This window comes from Sphaerodactylus townsendi, linkage group LG09, assembly GCF_021028975.2.
Source record: "Sphaerodactylus townsendi isolate TG3544 linkage group LG09, MPM_Stown_v2.3, whole genome shotgun sequence".
Lineage (NCBI taxonomy): Eukaryota > Metazoa > Chordata > Lepidosauria > Squamata > Sphaerodactylidae > Sphaerodactylus > Sphaerodactylus townsendi.
In genome coordinates this window covers 79,030,344-79,050,743 of record NC_059433.1, presented here as the reverse complement: position 1 = coordinate 79,050,743, position 20,400 = coordinate 79,030,344, and the positions used below count along the sequence as shown (strand labels likewise).

The 20,400-nt window shown below is 43.3% G+C and overlaps 1 protein-coding gene across 8 annotated transcripts in view; it reads right to left on the bottom strand.

The window, feature by feature from the left end:
* Window positions 1-20,400, bottom strand: part of TRPS1 (transcriptional repressor GATA binding 1) — a 259,624-nt gene that overhangs the window by 168,061 nt on the left and 71,163 nt on the right. For 5 of the 8 annotated variants that reach the window (XM_048507202.1, XM_048507201.1, XM_048507200.1 and 2 more), the window contains exon 2: window positions 7,515-8,443. In XM_048507202.1, the coding sequence (XP_048363159.1) occupies window positions 7,515-8,441 (927 nt within the window). In that variant the 5' untranslated portion in view covers window positions 8,442-8,443. Of the gene's footprint in view, window positions 1-7,514; window positions 8,444-11,075; window positions 11,280-20,400 lie in introns of all 8 variants that reach the window. The other 3 variants (XM_048507198.1, XM_048507197.1, XM_048507199.1) reach the window with 1 other exon arrangement.

The window sequence follows — 20,400 nt, the reverse complement described above, 5'->3', positions numbered from 1 at the left end:
TAAAACATTCTTTCCACCAGCGAAGGACTAATCCAGCAAAATGAAGTTGCAAAATCAGACAGCGTTAAACCTTCCAATTACTTAGGTCATATAATTAAAGGTCAACCTTTAATCAGGAAGTGAACGGCTTTGAGCTCCCTCACCAATCCTCTACGTTACCTTGTCTCCCACTTGTGCATTACTTTTAATCTTCTAATCCTAACTTTTTTTCCCCTAATGCTCTTGTTTATCCATTTGCTTTGTGCAATACAGAATCTAGAAAGCATGAGATATCCCACACTTAACCAAGTTCTTTGTATAGTGCAGGTTAGAACAGATGCCTGGATTTACAGCAAGTTACTGGGACACCACCCTGCTGCAATGCCCTTGATTCTGATAACAGAAAATCCTGCACTGTGATGTCTGCTGTACGTGCAAGCATCATGGAAGTCTCTTCGTGAAATTTTCGGCCTTCTGGTAAGTCTGAAAAGTCTACGAAGAACTAGAAATGAAGATGGGAACAAGCCACCGGTTTGCCTCTTCTTGTATAGATCATTTATGGAGGAGATGCAACCGGATGGTTTTGGTCTATCCATACTTGAGGTGTCCCCTTTTAATTAACCTAATTCCTATCCTCCAAAGACACAGGGGAAGTCTTCTTCTGCCAGTCTCCACCAGCCTACGTAGCTGACCACGACCAGCACAAGCTCGCAGTTTTGGTATCTGCCTCTGATGTTCTTTGCTGGTGTCACTCAGCGAAAGATGACCTACCTGTGACATTTCCCAGTGCTTTGTTCCATGCTACAACCCCAACCTGAAAGAATGGAAAGGCACAGAAACACAAATTCTGACCTGATATACTGAGTATGGACACAAATCAGGAAACCAGCCGATTACCAAGCTCTCCTAATCTTGCCATTGTGAGGGTCAAGTAACTCAGGGGTCTGCAACCTGTGGCTCTCCAGATGTTCATGGACTACAATTCCCATCAGCCTCTGCTAGCATGCTGGCAGAGGCTGATGGGAATTGTAGTCCATGAACATCTGGAGAGCCACAGGTCGCAGACTCCTGTACTAGTTATTTTATTTATTTATTTATTTATTTATTTATTTATTTATTTATTTATTTATTATTTTACTTTTATACCGCCCTCCCCCGAAGGGCTCAGGGCGGTTCACAACAGTAATGGAACAATAAATATATAGAACACTAAAACAGTTTAAAAGCAGCAATCAGTTTCTATCAATTAAAATTAAAGATGGCATCCAACTAAAACTCCTACAGAGGGAACAGCAGGTTTTAGCTGTTTCTGGCACCCTATCAGTTAGTACAGAATTCACATTTTTCCTGTGAAAGTTGATTCATAGAGGGGTCAGTCAAACTAAAGACTATGAATCAGGGTAACAGCTATTTCAAATTAACTACCACTGAATAGGAGAAATTATTAGTGGAGGGATTGTGGCTAAGTGGTATGGTGTCAGCTTTACATGCAGAAAGCCCCAACCTCAATCCACTCATAGGGCAATCCTGCGTAGAGTTATTCCAAGTCCAAAGTACTTAATGTCAACAAATTTAGACTGCAGTAACTCTGCACAGGACTTCACTGATAGTTTCAAATCCCTACTCAGTAACAAAGAGTATGGGGTGACTTTGGGACTATCACTATCATTCAACGTACCCCTACTTCACCGGATGTGAGGATAAGAGGAGACCAACACCATCCTCAGCTCCTTGGAGTAAGAGTGGGATAAAAATCTAAAACATAACATAGAAGTTTAAGAAATCTCAAGATCGAATTCTTTATTCCTATTCTTCTCTGGCATGGAGGACTAAAAATTTTAATACGGATTTTCAGACTGCAGGGAGCAACACGCTCCTAAAACCAGCAATGTGGAAGAGATAACTGTGATAATCATCAGGATAGATCCCAGCCAGCTTTTCTGCTAACGAAAAAATTAAGAGGGGGTCTCTTTGACCACCAAGAAAACAGGGTTATGTTGGGGATCAGGCACAGTGGGGACTATAACAAAGAGGGGAATTAAGTCAGTCAAAGTGAAACAGCTGGATGGATCCAACGAATTGTGCATCTATTATTTCCCCACATTTGCATATCTTGGATAAAGTGGTAGAGGGGGAACTACTGAAATAGCACAGTGATCAAACCAACTCGTAGGTGCTGCAGGGAATGTCAGCGATTCTTTTACAGCATGTTTATGAAATCTGCTCAGTATTTGCTGAAAAGCAAGAAAATATTAATCAGTTATTTATCTTCTTACATGTTCAGCGTCAACATCTGGCGTATGCGCAAGTGATGAAGTCTAATGTTTGGCACAACTGAATATTTAGTGCTCTTTTTCCCAAAGTCAGCAGGGAAAAAATGGTGTTCTTTACAAAGAAGAAACGATTTCTGGAGCCAATTGTTTCCTTCAAAGACTCACTAGCTCCATATAGGAGCGTCTGGTCTATTTTAGAATATAGTTCTGCTTGGAGAAAGGACTGATCTTAACTAGATTATCTGTGTGCTGTTTCCTACCACTTTTTGTCTTCCTTATGGTATTCTGTTGCCAAGGCTTATTAAACAAATACAGTCTTCATTGATCTGTTTTATTTCGAGTTCTATTTGTTCAGTCTGAGATACTGCACACATCTGTTTTATTTCGGAACATACAGCCTAGGAAAAGTATTCAGCCCAATCTAATCAAGCATCAACTTTCCTATAAATAACCAAGAAACCTTGTTTGGAAAATGTAAGAAAATGTTGAAAAACTCAAATTCCTGTATATTGGCCATTACAGTCAGAAAGGAGATCTACTCAACAGCCTGGATCAGTTATTCAAAGGATTCTTTGGGGGTGGAGGGGAGGGGGAATGGGATTTTCCATTGGACACGTTTCTCTCATCCTGCTCATACGGCTATAAACACTCAAAGGTTAATATTCCTGAGCTTTTTCATCAAAACTCCACCACTAACTTTCCCAAGTTCACCAAATCATGAAATAGCAGTATTTGCAGGAACAATCCTAATTAAAGATTGTTTTACATCCATTACACTCACAACTTCAAAAAAAGAAGTGAGTTTCTTTTCCTTATCATTTATATCATATTACTTACAGAGACACTCATAGTTTCTGTACCACAAAGTGATTTCCAGCTAGTAAGCCATGAGAAATGCTCACAGGCTCTGTTCTTGTGAATGGGTTCACAGAACGTTTCGCTACCCTGTTGTCAAGCACTGAAACGTTCCAGATGTGTGAGATACTGTAAAGTGAGTAAAAAGATATAACTGCAAACAGCCAATGGCTTTCAACAATTATGGAAAACCTCTTCTTCTTTTTTTTATCAGGCCAATATTCAAGTACTCCTCTCTGACGTTTCATCAGAAACGTTAAAGAAATAAGTCAGATTGTTACCATAACTTTACTCACCAAATAAAATTAGGCTCTCCATTCAACTGATAAATTTTCAGCACAGAGCAGATAACATGTGCCCAGACTCCAGAAGAAGGTACTCTTTTTGAAACAAACTGCGCACTTTGACAACACTGAAAGATTACTTGACAATTCTGTGGTGCTACTGCCTTGGTATGGGCATGAGTAAAAATGATGATAAGTCTTGTCTCAGTCATGAATTGGCAATTTAGCAGAATACCTTCTATTAAATATAAAATATTTATTAATCCCTCTTGCTTTTCAACTTTGTGCTCCTCCCATCTGACTTCTGCCATTCTTCCTCTGCAATGGTCCAGATTTCCCTTAATAAGGATGCAGGCAAATGTCACGAGTTTAACTCAAACATTTGTGGTTCGTATCGGTTCTCTGAACTCCAAGGATGAAATTATGGCTGCCGTGCATATAGCTGAACTTTCGACAATGAATCTGATGTCAGTGCTAATCTTTGTTGTCAAGGTTTGGGGGGGGGCATTAAAAAGTAACATCACAGCTTTGTTGACTAACCTTTCCCTTATGATGTTGAGACTCAACATGGTCCAGTAATGGTGGCGAACCAATTGGCCATGCTGGCAGGGGCTGATGGGAATTGTAGTCCATAACATCTGGAGTGCCAAAGGTTCACCACCACGGAACTAGGAGATAATTCCCAGATCGCAGAGAGGTAAGGTTTAAGGTTTCCGAGAAGAAAAAAATTCAATAATTTGGAATTGTTTTCTTGGGATTTTCTATTCTTTTAAATAATTTGTTCTTATCTGCAGTTCTTGCTACCTTGCTGTTTAACCTGTCTCCTGATAATTTATGGAAAAATTAACAAGCACTACTCTGCATATGAACACTTGGTCCCTCCTCTATTTATGTCACTATGTTACTTCCGAGTACAACTCAGAAGTGATAATGGGTAGCTCTAGGAATCACCAGAAACTCTAACCATCGTGTTTCCAGTGATTCCTAGATCTACTAACTGTCACTTCCAGATTGTAACCAGAAGTGGTGCAGAGGTCAGAAGTGCTTTTATAAAATTTTCTCCTGCCACCATTCAAAATTACAGGAATGAAAAATCGCAGACTTAACCCATCAATGAAAACGGGTTGACTACAGATCTCCACCCCGCCACAACTGCACACACAAGCCCTTACGAATCTGCCATACAGCCAAGTACAGGAGAGTATGCCAGATGCAGAAACTGTACCCTATCATTTCAAATCAGAAACTATTCACTTACTTCTCTAACCTCTCACCTAGCTCACAGGTTTGGATTCCAATCACAAAGAGACAGCTCTGATTGCCTGACACAAGCCATAAAATTATCCTTGCAGTTCAAAGATTGAAGCCTTCATGTAAAATAAATGATTAATGACTGCTCTACAAATAAAATCTACGGACTTGGAGGAGGGAAAATTTAACAGCTGTAATGGGTGAAACTGATTTATTTCGTCTCAGTATTCTATAATGGAGAAACGCTCTTGAGACTAGCACCAGTGCTGACTATTGAATAGAATCAAGACTGCCACCTTGTTCATGGACTGTGACTCCGCACCGTTAAGAGTTGATGCACAGCGGACACACAACAGGAGGAATACAGCTCATCCCTGCATCTTCAAGCTGGGAAAAGCTTCACCTTTCACTTCTGTTATACAAACCATCAACCTGCTTGGGACATGCAGAGAGTCAAGAAGAGTCATCTGGGAAAGCCAGTTGAGAAATTCAGCATATCTGTATAACTTTCTAAATCCCAAACCGCCTACTTCTCTTCCATAAAGTATCCCACCATTCAATGTGCCGGAGCGAAGCTGTGAAAAACTAGACACCGTGTCTAAGAGAAAGCACAGGCCCACTTCTATAGGCATATTGTTATTTTGATGATGTGTGCTAAGATTTTATTATGGAATATTATTTTCATAACACTCAGGTGGTTTTCTGTTGTCCGGAAATGTAAGCCTTATAACCTTGGCACCAGATTACTTACACTGCTTGTCCAGAAGACATAATGTTCCTCGCTCCACCAAAAATCAATAGGAAAAGCAATGGCTTCCAACAACCACCAAAGATCAGGATTTCAATTTAAGATAATCCAGATACTAATTTTCTTTCATTTCAAAGAGGTTCTTTCTCGTGTGTGTTTTAAAGATCTGATTAACCATGTCTGCATCTGTATTGCTGAAACACGATACAGCAAGCAGACACTTATATACCGGAATAGCTAAAGGGAAATCTCACCATGTGGTCTCTAAACTACTAGACACCTCAACTCTCCCACCATCACTGCTGGGGAGGCACAGTTGTGCCAAAAACACCAGTTTACAGCTTTGCATGTTAAGTTGTATAATTTAAAAACATCCAGGTAAAGTAGCTATATGCTCAAGTCCTAGAGTTAATGAATGGAGGGAAAATCAGTCATGATTTCACTGAGACTCTGTCAACACAAATTTGAGCTGAATTGGGCCCATGGAGATAAAAAAATCAATGTGTTGGAACAGTATGGGGGGGGGTTGCCATTGTTAAAAGAAGTGTTCATACTCTGATATAAGGCTGTACTTATTTCTATGTATTTCCCTACCCCCCTCAGGACTTGGAAACCCCCCCCCCCCACCAGTTGATGGTGCTCAGTACCAGTGAGTATTGCTACATTGAACTGCCTTCTTTTTAAACTGGCCTCTCTGCATTGAACTAGACTCTTTTTAATTTTTTAAAAGGAAACTATTCTTAAGGATGGAATCGAATCCAGTAGTACCTTAGAAACCAACAAGTTTTTCAAGGTATAAGCTTTCGACAGTCAAAGTTCCCTTCGTTAGATACGAGACCTTTGACTCTCGAAAGCTTATACCCTAAAAATCTTGTTGACCTCTAAGGTGCTACTGGACCGGATTCTAGCTCTTCTGCTTCAGGCCAACACAGCTACTGTTTGAAATTACTCTTAAGGTTATTGGTGTTTATGTTTGACTAACGTTTTGTGCTCAGTGTATTGTCGAAGGCTTTCACGGCCGGATTCAACTGGTTGTGGTGTTTCTGGTGGGTTTTCCGGGCTGTGTGGCCATGGTCTGGTGGATCTTGCTCCTAACGTTTCGCCTGCATCTGTGGCTGGCATCTTCAGAGGTGTATCACAGAGTGTATCACACAGTGTGTAACAGACTTCTCTCTGTGATACACCTCTGAAGATGCCAGCCACAGATGCAGGCGAAACGTAAGGACAAGATCCACCAGCCCACAGCCACACAGCCCAGAAAACCCACCAGAACCAGTTGAATCCGGCCGTGAAAACCTTCGAAAATACATTGGTTGTGGTGTGTTTTCCGGGCTGTGTGGCCATGGTCTGGTGGATCTTGTTCCTAATGTTTCGCCTACATCTATGGCTGGCATCTTCATCTTCTTCATCTTCTTCATCTTCTTGAAGATGCCAGCCACAGATGCAGATGAAACGTTAGGAACAAGATCCACCAGACCACAGCCACACAGCCCGGAAAACACACCACAACCAGTTTTGTGCTCAGTTCAGTACCAAGAATGTGCCTGTCTAGAACATTTTTACTGCACTCTTCCTGAAGGGGGCTGTGGAAGATGTACGTGGTTCTTCCCCTTGCCCGACTTTATCTAGGAACAATTCTGTGAGGTAGAGAAATCTAACTCAATGACGGGCCCAAGATTACCAAGAAGATTTAATGGGAGAATGGGGATTCAAACTAATTCATTCTTAGTGACCCTCCTTCCTGTTTGTGTTGTGTTTTGCTGCTTTCAATGTTCTTGATATTTGCTGCCTTGAGGACCCTAGGTGGGTAGAAAGAGGGAACAGAAATGTTTCCAATAAATTAAAATGAATAATTAAATGTGGAAACAAATGCTTGGCAGCATGTGCGTGACTCATTAGGAAGCTGGAGCCAACCGTGGTTCCTTCTTGGCTGCACACCTATTTGCCAAGATGGTTTTGCCTCTGTGTAACCATGGTTTCAAAACTTGCATGGCAACTAAGGCAAGCAGAAGTCCTCCCAGCGCTTCCGTGGCTGCAGCAATCTACAGAGATCCTTGAACCGTACAAGCTTGGAGAGTGTCTGCAAAGAACACACAGGGAGGTGTGGAAGTTCAAGATACAAACCTGCACATCGTAAGTCCCATTGAGCAAGACAGGCCTTTGGGAATTGATGTCCTGCAGGACCCCTGACAGCAGAGAACAGTTGACTTTTTGGAAGTCTTTGGAGTGGCTGAACTGCACCATGTTGTGGAGAGCCAAAATCTTAGTGTCAAGCTCTGCATCCTGCCTCGTGCGGTTGTGCAGCCCTAGGTGGTACTTGCGAAAGTGTTTGATGAGATCTGTGGGGTCATTCCCATAGTAACCATAGCCACAGATGTTGCATTTAAAGTCCTGAAGTTCTGGAGACAGAGGCGCCGCGTCGGGGTTCTCGTTTGCCAGCAAATCTGCTTTGGATTTGTTTGGCCTTAACTCCCCATCAGAAGGCACTTGTGGGTTTTTTGAGGCCGCCAAGGTCGGGCTTGAGCCTGGGTGCTCGGCTGAACCGCTCTGCGCATGCATTGTTTCATCGGTCGCTTTTGGCGATGTGCGATGCTCTTCGCTTTTCTCCGACAGATCTCCCAATGGGGTGGAGGCCACATCTTGGGTGTCATCTGCATCTGATCTGAGGGGAGACTTCAAGGACTCTGAGGTTCCCCCGACAGCTGGAGATGAGAAGGCCAGCGTATTTCTGTCTGTCACTTCATCATGAGGAAAGGATGGAACATTTCCTCCCTTACTGTGGCTTTCGTAATTGAAACCAGCCTTCTCACCCAGTACTGCACTTTTCAAGTCCTTTTTAGTGCTGGGAGATGACTCTGAGACATGCGTGCAAAACCCCTCCTTGTCATTTGGCTCGGCAGCCTCGCCCTGCTCAGCGTTTTCTTGCATCTGACCGGCAGAAAATTCTTGCTTCCTTTCAGTATCGTCACTTCCAATCCCTGGCAACTTGAGCGTCTGGGATTCACCTTCACTACCAATGTTTCTCAGAGGGGGATTCTTTTTCCGGACCATATCTGAAAATGCAAATATAGACACATGCCACAAGAAAGAGATGAAACGGTTTAATAAGATGCTTTAAAATAAACAGTCAAGTATGCTATTAGGCCACCCTCCCCATAAAACCCAACACAAAATATCAAAAGAATAAGGACGACTTTTTCGCTCAACACAAAGCCTCCATGAGATGATGCAAAACACTGTCTGTAATTCTAGGCACACTTCCTTGAGAATAAAACCCACTAAACTCCTCTGAAATCAGTAAGACTTGCTTCTGCAGGAACATGGATAAGATCAAAATGCAGAGGATACACATTAAAATAAATAAAAAGTTAGAATGCTTTCATTTCTTGTTCACAAAAAATTGTATCTATGGTTTGTGGCAATATTACTCCCCACTCCCACAGTTTAGGTTTAAAACATCACTGGTAATCGAGCCTTCTTGCAGTTCAAAGAAATAAACAACCGATCACCACTGAGAAAGAGACCTTGATGTTCTCACAGCAATTTGAGTAACACAACGAACAATACAAGGACCCTAAATCAACACAGTGAATAACAAATCACAAGAAGATACAGGACACAAAAGACGAAGACAGGAAGACAAAAGGAGACAAATAACAACTCAAGAAAAAATTCTGGTGCAGAGAACCGAGAATTTCATGCACTCCCTGGCGAGGCAGGAAAGAATACTGCCTAAAATGGCCTCCAAGCCTCGACAGGAAGTGACATAATTCTGTTTCCTGCCTCCCTGAGATGGGGTGGAAAGCACCCATCAAGATGCCTTTCGCCTCCAAGAGAATAACAAATCTAAAACGTATTGGAAAATCTACCGTTACACAAGAATGTTCAATATATAATAACATCAACCTGCATATACAAACCAAAAGACTCAATAATCAAGACAAGTATATTATGTTATTCACTGTGCTGGTTTAGCGTCCTTTTATTGATGGTTTTGTTATGCGGGTTTCCCAGAGGATCCGCTGTATTTCTGTTTTCTTTTGTGATCTACCAGCAATGCCATATTGAATTTCTTCAAAAATAATGAATGGTGTTATTGGAAGAAATAACTTTCTAAGGATCATGGCCAAGTATAAGATAAACAAACCACACAACACTGGACGTTGTGCTATAATTGTACTGTCACACTCCTTCCCCTCCTGCGCGGACAAGACAATCTGGAAGTGAGTAGTTGTGAGAGTATAAAAGCAGCATGATATCTACTAATATGTGGATCCAGTCACACTAGTAAGGGTCCCAAAGGGTTACCACACAGTAGCTGGTATCGTTTCACATAGTTCTGAAGACTTAAGAGCATTGACATTTTCTCGAGAGGGAGTACTGATATCCACCAATTCCCCATTGCCACCCGATGACTGTTTTCCTAAGGGTTGGCATAGGAGGAAAACTGGAAGGGACGAATCAAATTAAATTGCCATCCCTTCTTAATAAAGTGTAAGTACACTTCATGGAATGTGCAGCTGAACATAGGCCAGCGTGTCCCAGAGTACTACAAGTTCTTCCTTTCTACTGCAGCCTCTACTACAGCCTCCAAATCTACTTCCAACGTTGAGCTCAACACATCTAGAAATGATCCTTTCAACCATGAAAACAAATACGAGATGAAAGGAATGAAGGAAATCTCATTTTTGTAATAGTACGCTATATCTAAAATGGGTATTCTGAAAGAACCGCCACTCACATTTGAGACCCTTCCCAATCTAACCCACAGTAGATAATCATCAACTATAGGTTTCAGGTTTCCGTGGCCTGGACCAACTCCATCACCGCTTGTATCAAGGAACTAGTTTCACTTACCAGTGTTTTAGTGCTTTTCATTCTGCAATTTATAGAAATGTCTAGAATCGTTTCAAGGGTGTGGGGGAGAGGGGGAGAGTCCCAAGGATTCATAGGAAGTAAGCATCTCCTCTTCTCCACAAAACCCTAGTGGAGGGGTGGAATATTCCTTGGCAGAAAACTATCACTGATTCACAATGGATCCCACCCCAGTTTGGGAAGAGCTGTTCCTTCATTGAAATGGTGTCTCTCTTCTGATGCCAGCATTGGATTACTGCCCCAACCCACAGATCCCTACATGCATTTGAATTTCTGCATGTTCAGCTGTGGAACAGATGGTTGGTTGCAGGGTGGGTGGGACAGAAGGTAGAACAACTTTTCTTTTTAACTCTCCTCCTCCCTGTTTTAGATTTGAACAATGCAAATGGAAAAAAAATAAAATGTCAACAATTTCACACAGGGAGGAGAATTTGTGAAGCATGAGGAGCCTCGTCCTTTCTTCTGCTTCTCCCCGCAATCTCTCCTGCCCACCCTTAGCTTGCCGTCTTCTAAAAATACTCTATTCCATTGGATGGTATCTACAGCAATGGACTCGTAAGACAGATACACTTTTCTGCTGTATTTGTACAGCATCAATATCATTTTTCAAGACGACATATTATCTAAATAAAAGCCCATTTGGAGTACTTCTAAATGAAGGAAACTGGCAAGTCATGTTAGACACAGCGAGAGTATAGGCATTCTCCAATTGTTATCTCTAAGACAAATAACAGATTGCACAATGCTTTATGGCGTGCCAAAAAGTTTTCCAGTTAACATTTCCACTCGGAAAAAAAATAGATTACATACTTGTAAAATCATACCCAGCATTGACTTCATAAGGCATGTGGCTCTAGAATGCTTTTGTTTGTTTGTTTTGGTGGTGTTTTTGTGTTTGTTTGTTTTGCTGTTATAGTTATTAATTCAGTTAGTCAACTAGCAGGAGGGCAAACGCAAGTGGCTTAGAAGGTGCACGGAAGACACAGAAGACATTTTGAGAGCTGATCTGCAAATCTGCAAAAGAAAAGAAAAGGTTTCCTTCCTAAATGATGGATTTGTTATACTTGTTTCAGCTTACTTAAAAACACGGTCATGCCTACGTCATACTCAGCCCTGTATGTATTCTAGCAAAATGGCAGCAGCAAACCATTTTGCTGAGAAAAATCACACAGAGTTAACTATCCTGCTTTTTTGAATAATTTCTCCTCAGTCATGACACACATTCACACGGCCTCTGACCCCATTCATGTGGTACTTATCACACTTACAGTCAATGGTACTTATCACACTTACAGTCAACCCGGCCCCACTTACCCACTTACCCAATAATGAAACAGCAAAGTATTTTGTTGCCCCCTTGCTAATGTCAAAAACTGATACCTCACTATCACCACTCCAGAAGTCAACCACAAAATCCCAACTCCTTCATCTCTTATTTTCTCTCCTCAGCTCCCACCCCACCCCCACCCCAGATAATATTCATCTTAGACCTAGAGGATTTTCCTCAGCAGATTTCCTAGGGGATATTCCTTAGCACTACACCAGATATGGTATCCTGCTATCCCTGCTGCAACCTCCCATGCGCCACCCACTCCAGCTTGCTCATATTGCTTTAAGCCTCTTTTCTTGCTTTGGTTACAACTTACTCTCCTCACCACCTTCCCTGACCGCCAAGTTACTAGGACATCATCAGAGCTCCACCCCACATCAGCCCGTCCCTTCCCAGAGAGATTGGTCCCAGCCACACCAAATGTGGGGTGGGTCTCAGACAGGTAACTCTATAGAACACTGCCTGCTTCAGTCAAATGCTATATGTAACAAATATGAACCATATTCTATCAGTCTGCAAATTCCAAAACCCTTCTAAGAACTCCACCCCATACTTTGAAAACCCAGATAATGTGAAATTTCTGTGAGAAAAAAAAATGGCTTTAAAACCAAGCAGCCATGCACTACAGCAAAAATCCAACCCTGACTCTAAGCATCATGGAATTGGACTTCTCAAAACACTGTCTACAGATCAGGTCTTGTCTTTCTTGGCCATAATTTGATGCTCTGGTTCTGCTATTTACACATATTGCACTGAGTGCTGATCACAGAAATACAGTCCTAAATGCCTATATCCTTTAGCCAGTGTAGTAAAGTGTAGGTGTAAATCCAGTCGCTAAAGAGAAGGAGCTGTGATCTGGGAAATTCCTGATTCAAATTCTGCATCTGCCTTAAGCAAACCAATCCTATTTTGCCACGATTCTGGTCTAATTTATGAGACTGGTGTAAAGAATGCTGAGATAATATGTATGAAGCACTCTGAAGATGCGACATCAATGCTAATGAACAATTAAGGATAGCAAGCAGTGAGCAACCATATAGCTCCAATGCAGAGATTAGGAAGTTGAATAAGATCAAGAACTGAGAGGCTAGCATTAAGCCAAGGTTTAAAGAGCCAAAACGGGTGGATCAACAAGGATACACGTGGCTTCGTTACAGCACTTGTTCATACAGTACTTCATTGCACAAGTTCATAAACTACACTGTGGTCCATCTCCTTCTCAGCCAAGACATATTCAGCAGGTTTACAGAGAACTGTGGATTCAGCCTCTACATAGTCTTCACCTAAGTAATCCCAAAGTAATGGACACAAGGAGACAGAAATGATGAGGTGGTGTCTTTCATCATAAATGAAACGTTAATGAAACTTAATTACGAAGAAGGTCTTCATGAACTAGCATGGGCAAATGCCCTGTACTTTCCTCTATATAAATCCACCACTGCCTGCAGCAAATGGTAACAATCTTGCCCAGCCTTGTTTATCATCACATGGGCTAGGGAAGGGCTTACAGAGACAATAGAAGAAGGTACTCTCTGCCTGAACTTTTGCTCAGTAGGATTAGGGAAGTTCTCTGGGATGAGTCAGACAAGATGAAGAACTACACAGTTCCATTACACCAAGCTTCTCCTGACCTGTGATTTTGAAGGGTCTATGGAGCTATGCTAACAATGGGGTTTTTTTGCTTAACTCTGCCTGAACTGTGATTACAGTTTGGGGATTAAAGAAACAGAGAAATGTTTTCTGGTTTCCTGCAATTTGCATAAATAATTGACCAAAGGTTGGCTCTTCACTTAGCTTGGCACCTCCAGCTTAGCATTTGAACCTTAAGAAAATGCATAAAAATTCCACTAATGGTTGATTATCCAAAAATCCCCATCAAATCCAAGAAAGGCTATATGGAAGGCCTAAAGGTGGAGCCCCTGCGAGTCTCTGGAAATACAACATCTCTCTTGCCACAAATCAATAACATCTATTCACTGTGGCCTACTCAGTTGCCTAAAATTGCAAACCTGTGCAAAGTTACTCCAGTCTAAACCAACTGATTTCAATGGGCCCAGACTGGAGTAACTCTGCCTATGATAGCTCTGTAAGTTACACATCTTAGTAAAAGTCTTAAATGGAGGCCCCTCCCACTTGCTAAGAGATTGAATAAAGAAAATGATGTATTGTTTGCTCAGACCTGCAAAACACTAGGCTGTTGTACAGCAAACTTTATCCATGGCACTGAATAATGCTATTCATCATCCTAAATGGGAAGAACCTTCTGTCAAAAGTGAATGGGATAGTGTAAATGGCAACATCCCAAACCATAAGCAAAAAATTACATGCAAAGACAGAGCAAATGCACATACTGCCACATTAACTCCTTTCCCCCTCTTAAATTAGAACATAGAGATGGATTAAAACATTGCGAAAACCAGATCATATTGGGACCAGAACGTTCTAGCAAAGTCTCTGAGCTTTGCGTAATGCATACTCCTAATATTTTTCCACCACTTCTAGAAAGCTAAGCTTTAATTAATGGCAAACAGTGTGATCATTTGATGTAAGGCACTGTATGGTGCAGTGTTTGAACAATAACTGGAATCCAAACTGTTTTGTGCCTGCAGAATCTCACAGGGGCAAACACTAACTATATTAAAATAGAAGAAACAACATGTATGATTCTTAGTTCTGCCTTAGAACTCAAGTAAAATTGAGCAGGAGCAAGTTCTGGTGAAATAACCGTAAGCATTCATCATGCAAAATGCAACTACCAAATTTATTTCAATAAGATGCACGGGTAGCCAGCTTCTCAGACATCTGAATAAAAGGACCAGGCAAATCCAGGAGAGATCCATGATAGATCCATGGCTATTACCTATATAAGGTGAAGCCCTTGTAGTGGGTTTGGTGCACACAGTGGGATTCTATGGAGGCAACATAGCTGCACTACAAACAGTGAACTGTTTAACTTTAAAAAAAAAATTCATACAGTCACATGTAAGGTTAATTTTTGTCTAGCCACAAATCCCCTGAGATGATTTCCAGGCTTAGGAATCTCATGCTGAAATGTAAATATGTTCTGATGCTCAAGATTCTCTATACACCATTTAAAATCTAAAACACTTCACTGATCTAGAGAATGCAAATCCATTTGTGGCTATGTTGGTTTTGCAGGCAAGACCGTAACTCAAACCCTCTAAAGCCTTTTTGTAGACAGAACTCAACTATCTTATGACTTGGGACAAGAGCCTTTGGTCTGATGAGTTATAGCACAACCAGAATCGAGGCCCAAGTGTGAATCTATAATGTCGTCTTGACACCCTTCAAAGCCCACTCCATATGTGTATGTTGTCAAGTCACAGATTACTTAGGGCAGCCTAACAGGGATTTTCAAGGCAAAAAACGTTCAGAGCTGGTTTACCATTGCCTGCTTCTGCATGGGCTGAGAGAGCAGCAGTGGCGTAGTGGTTAAGAGCAGGTGCACTCTAATCTGGAGAAACCGGGTTTGATTCCCCGCTCTGCCACTTGAGCTGTGGAGGCTTATCTGGGGAATTCAAATTAGCCTGTGCACTCCAACACATGCCAGCTGAGTGACCTTGGGCTAGTCACAGTTCTTCTGAGCTCTCTCAGCCCCACTTACCTCACAGGGTGTTTGTTGGGGGGGGGGGAGAAGGGAAAGGAGATTGTCAGCCCCTTTGAGTCTCCTTATAGGAGAGAAAGTGGGGATATAAATCCAACTCTTCTTCTGAGAGAACAGTCCATTGGTAGACTTACCCTGAAGGGGCCTTTCTCCCTGGAATCTGGGCAGCTGATAGAGGGCATTACTGGATGGGTGATTTCAACTTCCATACTCAGGAGGAGCAGGACTCAATTGACGTCACTTCCTGTAAGCTGGGTTGGATCCTCCTCCTCTATATGATATATATATATAGTATAGTATATATGATATATACATATACATACATAAATATATATATATATATATATATATATATATATATATATATATATATATATATATATATGTGTGTGTGTGTGTGTGTGTGTGTATGTATGTGTGTATATATATATATGTATGTGTGTATATATGTGTGTGTGTGTGTGTGTGTGTGTGTGTATATATATATACATATATATATATATATATACATATACATATACATATACACATATATATATATATATATATATATATATATATATATATATATATATATATATATATGTATATATGTGTGGAATATATATATATATATGTTCAAAGGGAACTCCAAGAATAATCCCAAGTCTATTTTGGGGTTCTAACTATTACAGAACTAATATGTAACTAAAGAGAACTATGCAGCCTTTTGTAGGGAGACTCATAGCATGGGGAGGCCAGGGTTATCGAGGGTACCCCTCATCATGCGTCAGGAGATCCCAGCGCCCCTTCAAGGTAAGTCTTCCGAATTAACGGACCGTTCTCCTGGAGGCTATCTTCGGCATCCTGGACGTGGGACCTCCTTTAGCAAGTGTCCACTTTACCGGTGGAGCAAGTTAGTTCTCGAATATATGTTCCCAAAACACATGGGTGCCAAAGGCTGTCTCATTGGCTGAAATGGTGTGTAATTTATAGTGTCTAATGTGAAGGATGCTTGACTGATGACCACGTACGCTTCTTACAAATAATACTCTCTAGTAATGGGATGAGAAGTCGCCTAAACGCTGGCGTTAGCTGGGCGCAAGGACCTCGGGTGGAATGTGCTGTGATAATTCGAGGGACCCGGGAGATTATGGAGGCTTTATGCATACCTCGCATTGATGCAGAGCCTTTAGCGATGTAACTCAAGAGATGCTTTGGACATTTGAGCCCCCCTAAGTTAGGTCCAGGGGCGTAACATTAATGAAAAGGGACTCAGTGTTCCTGATGGCTTCAGCAATCTCTGAATAATGCAAGAAGGCTTTTGAGTGCTCTTCCTGACATCCGAGGGTGATGCCAAGAGTCTCTCCTTTGGGTTAGGGATGGTGAAGGGACAAGAATGCTGGAATGATGATTTCTTGCTTTGAGATGAAAAGGCAGATGCCACTTTCGGGATAGAAGAGTAGGATCGGGCGCATGACTACTCTGTCCTATGGAATCACGCCTAATAAAGTTAGGAGTTGACTGACAGGGCTTGTAGACCGGATATCCTCTGGCAGTAGCATGGTAGCATATGAGGAATAGTAGCTATCATCATAATGACCCACTTAAAGGCTTATGTCCTGGATAGGTTCAAAAGGAGGTCTGGTGTTACAGACAGGACCGTGTTAGTCTCCCAAGCCGGGAATCTTATGAATCACCGGAGGTTGTTTTGGGAGACTCCTTTGACAGGAACCTTAAAATGTCTGGATGCTCCGTGGTAGCGGGTGAGGTTCTTGTATTTTTTGCCATACAGTGGAAAAAGGTCCGGCTAACTCCGTCTCACGCTTGAGGTTGCACCTGAAGGCCTTTGTCAAATCCATGCCTGCAGAGTACTGGAGGACCTGTGGGAATAGGTGAGGACGGAGTGGGATCTGTTTGCATTTCCTGGAGACCCATAGAGACCAAAGGTCCTTCCAGGAGGAATTGTACTACGATGGTGGAGAGAGGCCCTTCTAGAGCCATGATGGTGGCGACACCTGGTTGGAGATGACCCAGCCCTTCCGTGCATAGGAGCTTGCAGCGTTCTAAAGCGCCAGGTGGCGAAAGTCAGAACAGAACCACCCGGGATTGGGGTGGTGTACAGGGCCTTGCAGTGTATAACATGTCGCTGGAGTGTGGAGCAAAATGAAGAGGAGGAGAAAGTTGCCAGTTGAAGAATTGACCGAAAACCATGGGCGTCTGGGCCACCATGAGTGCACACCTAGGATGACCTCTGCTTCCTCCATCCAGATTTTCCTGAGGGAAGCTTTAGCCTAACACCGGTTGGAGGGAAAGCGATTAAGCAGTTCCTTTGGCCACCCGGGCTGGTTAACGATCTGTTCCCCTGAAGGCGCCTGTGGGTGGAAGTACCTTCAGAAGCAAAGCTGAGGTGGAAGTTAATGCGTTGTGGGCTGAGGCTTAAAAGGTCCATGGTGGAAGCCTGACGGCCAATGACTGGGAGGCCTTAATTTGTAGGAAGATTCGGAGGTGGGGGAGTCCTCCTCCACTCTGCCTACGATTATTGACTGGACTGACTCAGCCAATTTGCTTGGGTGTTTGAGGTTTCCTTGTATATGTTCTGGCCATGAGAGGACTGCAGGTGCCATCTCTGCCCAAGAGAGAATGGCTGTCATTCTTGGATGAAGCACGCCGATCAAGAGAACCCCCCCTGAGTTGTTGATGTGGGCTTTAGTAGAGATGTTATGTCGGGTTCCTGACTAGGAGAGTGGTGGCAAGTTCTGGAGTTGGCGGGTTGAAAGTGCGATGAAGGAGGCCAGGAGGAGGATGCACCCTCATCTCTAAGGCACATTGATCGGAAGAATGGAGTTTGGGATGTTGGCTACACACCCTGTTGTGCAATGGTCCCTCTTGGAGAGGAAGGAGCTCCCCATCCACGGAGAGGCCGGGCATCCGCGGAACAAGCTGCGGCCCGTGAGGGTAAAGATAGACTTTGCGGGATAGGTTTCAGCGCTTGGACCACCACCTTAGGCTGTCACAGTAGTTGCTTACCCGTTGATCTGTAGGATCTGCCTCTTTTCTGCATTATCTGGAACTGAGTAGAGGCTTAAGAAACAGCTGTAGTAGTGTTCGATCCGTGCGAGAATCTGCCCCATTGCAACATGTCTATGACAGAGATAAACAGTCCCATCAGTTTGGCCAGTTGAAGAGAAGGAGAGGCCCTGTTGGCCGGAAGGAAGGTGTTTACCGACTTCTGAATTTTGCTTATCTTGGAGGGGAAATGAAGAGACGACAGTGAAGGAGAATTATACCCACTATAGCCCCAAGGTGCGCTGAACATTCGAAACCGGATTGATGGGTTCCAAGGAACTCTTTCTGGTAGAATTGACTAGGAGACCCATGTTGGCGTGAGAGTGAGGCACTAACTATCCTGTAAGGGTCGCTTGCCAGTGCCTGTTCTCGACCGGACCCGGACTTAAGATGTCGCCTAATAGATCAATTGGAGGTGCTAGATAGCAGCCCCGTTCCCGGCTGCCCATAGCGATGGAAACTAGTGCTAAGGACCTTCGAGAAAAGCTTCAGGGGCTTGGTGAGGCGCAGATCCTAATAGAGGAGAGATCTGTACTGGAAGTGGTCTTGTCCCACTGCTAAACGGCTTGAAGGAATCTTCTGTGTAGAGGATTGATGGGGACGATGCAGGTAGGCCTCGCGGAGGTCAGAAGGGATGTTAGGTGAGTAGCCTGACCCGGAGTGATGCCTCCCACTACTGATGGACTGGAGGTCTCCATCTTGAACCTCCGCGCAGACGGATGAATCTGTTCACATAAGCGGAGGTTTGTGAATGGCATACGCTCCCAGTCGCTTAGCTTCCACTCTTAGAACGGTGAAGAAATGTGAATAGACACCCCGCATGAACGCTCGGAGATGGGTACAGAGTTCGATTAAGCTTGAATTCCTCCGCAGCAGGTGCTGGATTGCCTGTTGGCTCCTTTTAGTTTGTCTGGATTGCATTGGAAAGAGAGGTATGTTCGAACCTGGACCTTGGAAGGATGGAGAATTCTAGAAGATATCCCGAGGAGACGACCTCCTTGGTCCCACTTGTCTACGCAGTCGTTAGCTTCCTGTCCACTGAGTGGTGTAGCAGAAAAATGTTGAAGGCTGCCTCCTACCGAGGACCTGAAAGATAGTCAGGTTCTGGATGTTCGATCATTCTGAGAATTGTCTCAGCTCTCTGCCCCTGTTGTCGCCGGTTGTAGGGGCTTAAAGGAACTATTGAAGGTGTTACGTCTGCTTAAAATGTTTGTTGTTGCTTGTATTTGCTGTGGTTGCTGTTGCGAAACCAACGCGTTTACCGGGTCCCTAGGCTGACCTGGCAAGAATGCGTATCGCGCTCGGAGAAGGTGGCAGTGTAGAAGGTCTAGCGACTTAAGAAGACTGATCCAGACCTGACATATCTAGGCATGGACCCCTTGTTGCCCTTAGTTTCTACTAGGGCCAGCGTCAAGTTCTTTCGAAATGAGGCAGGAACCCGAAGTAATCATATGTTGGGGCAACTACACCTGTTTGGAGTGGAAGTGGGGCTGACCATGCTTCAACCAGAGCCTGTCTCCTGACCACGGGTGCCGAAAAGCGAGGAGCTCGAGAGAAGTTAGCATTAAAGAAGCGTCGAAGGTGGAGTCTTCGCCCAATAGGAGACTGTTTTCAGTACCCTTTTCCACGCCTTCTTAGGCCTTGGGCCTCTGGGGAAGCATAAGCAGATTCATCGCAACTTCATTAACCACCACGATGGTGGCTCTGGCCATGGTTGGAAGAGAGGGGCAAAGGAGCCCTGATAGACAGGGCTAGCCTCCATCGCGTGGATCCGTTTCAGGAAAACTTCCTACCATGACATCTGTTGGAGTCTTTCAGATTGCCTTCCCCATCTTTTGGTGACGAGGCCGCCATGAACTGGAAGCTACAAGCAGAGAGGCTGCCGACTAGGGGAGTCTTGATGCTGTTGTGGGATATGCCCGGGAGTACATAGAGGCTCTTGAGAAATGAAGGGCAGGCATCTTACTGGCAGCCTCTAGGTTAAAGCTTCACTCTCTTTTTGCCATTCTCCTTCAAAAGGAACTCTGGTAAGGCTGGGAGAGAGAGGCTGGGGGGGGGTCCTCCCATTGGGGAGGTATTCCCCTTCTTTCCCTTAAAGGCAGCCCTGACTGTCTTTTTTTTTTGAGGTGGAT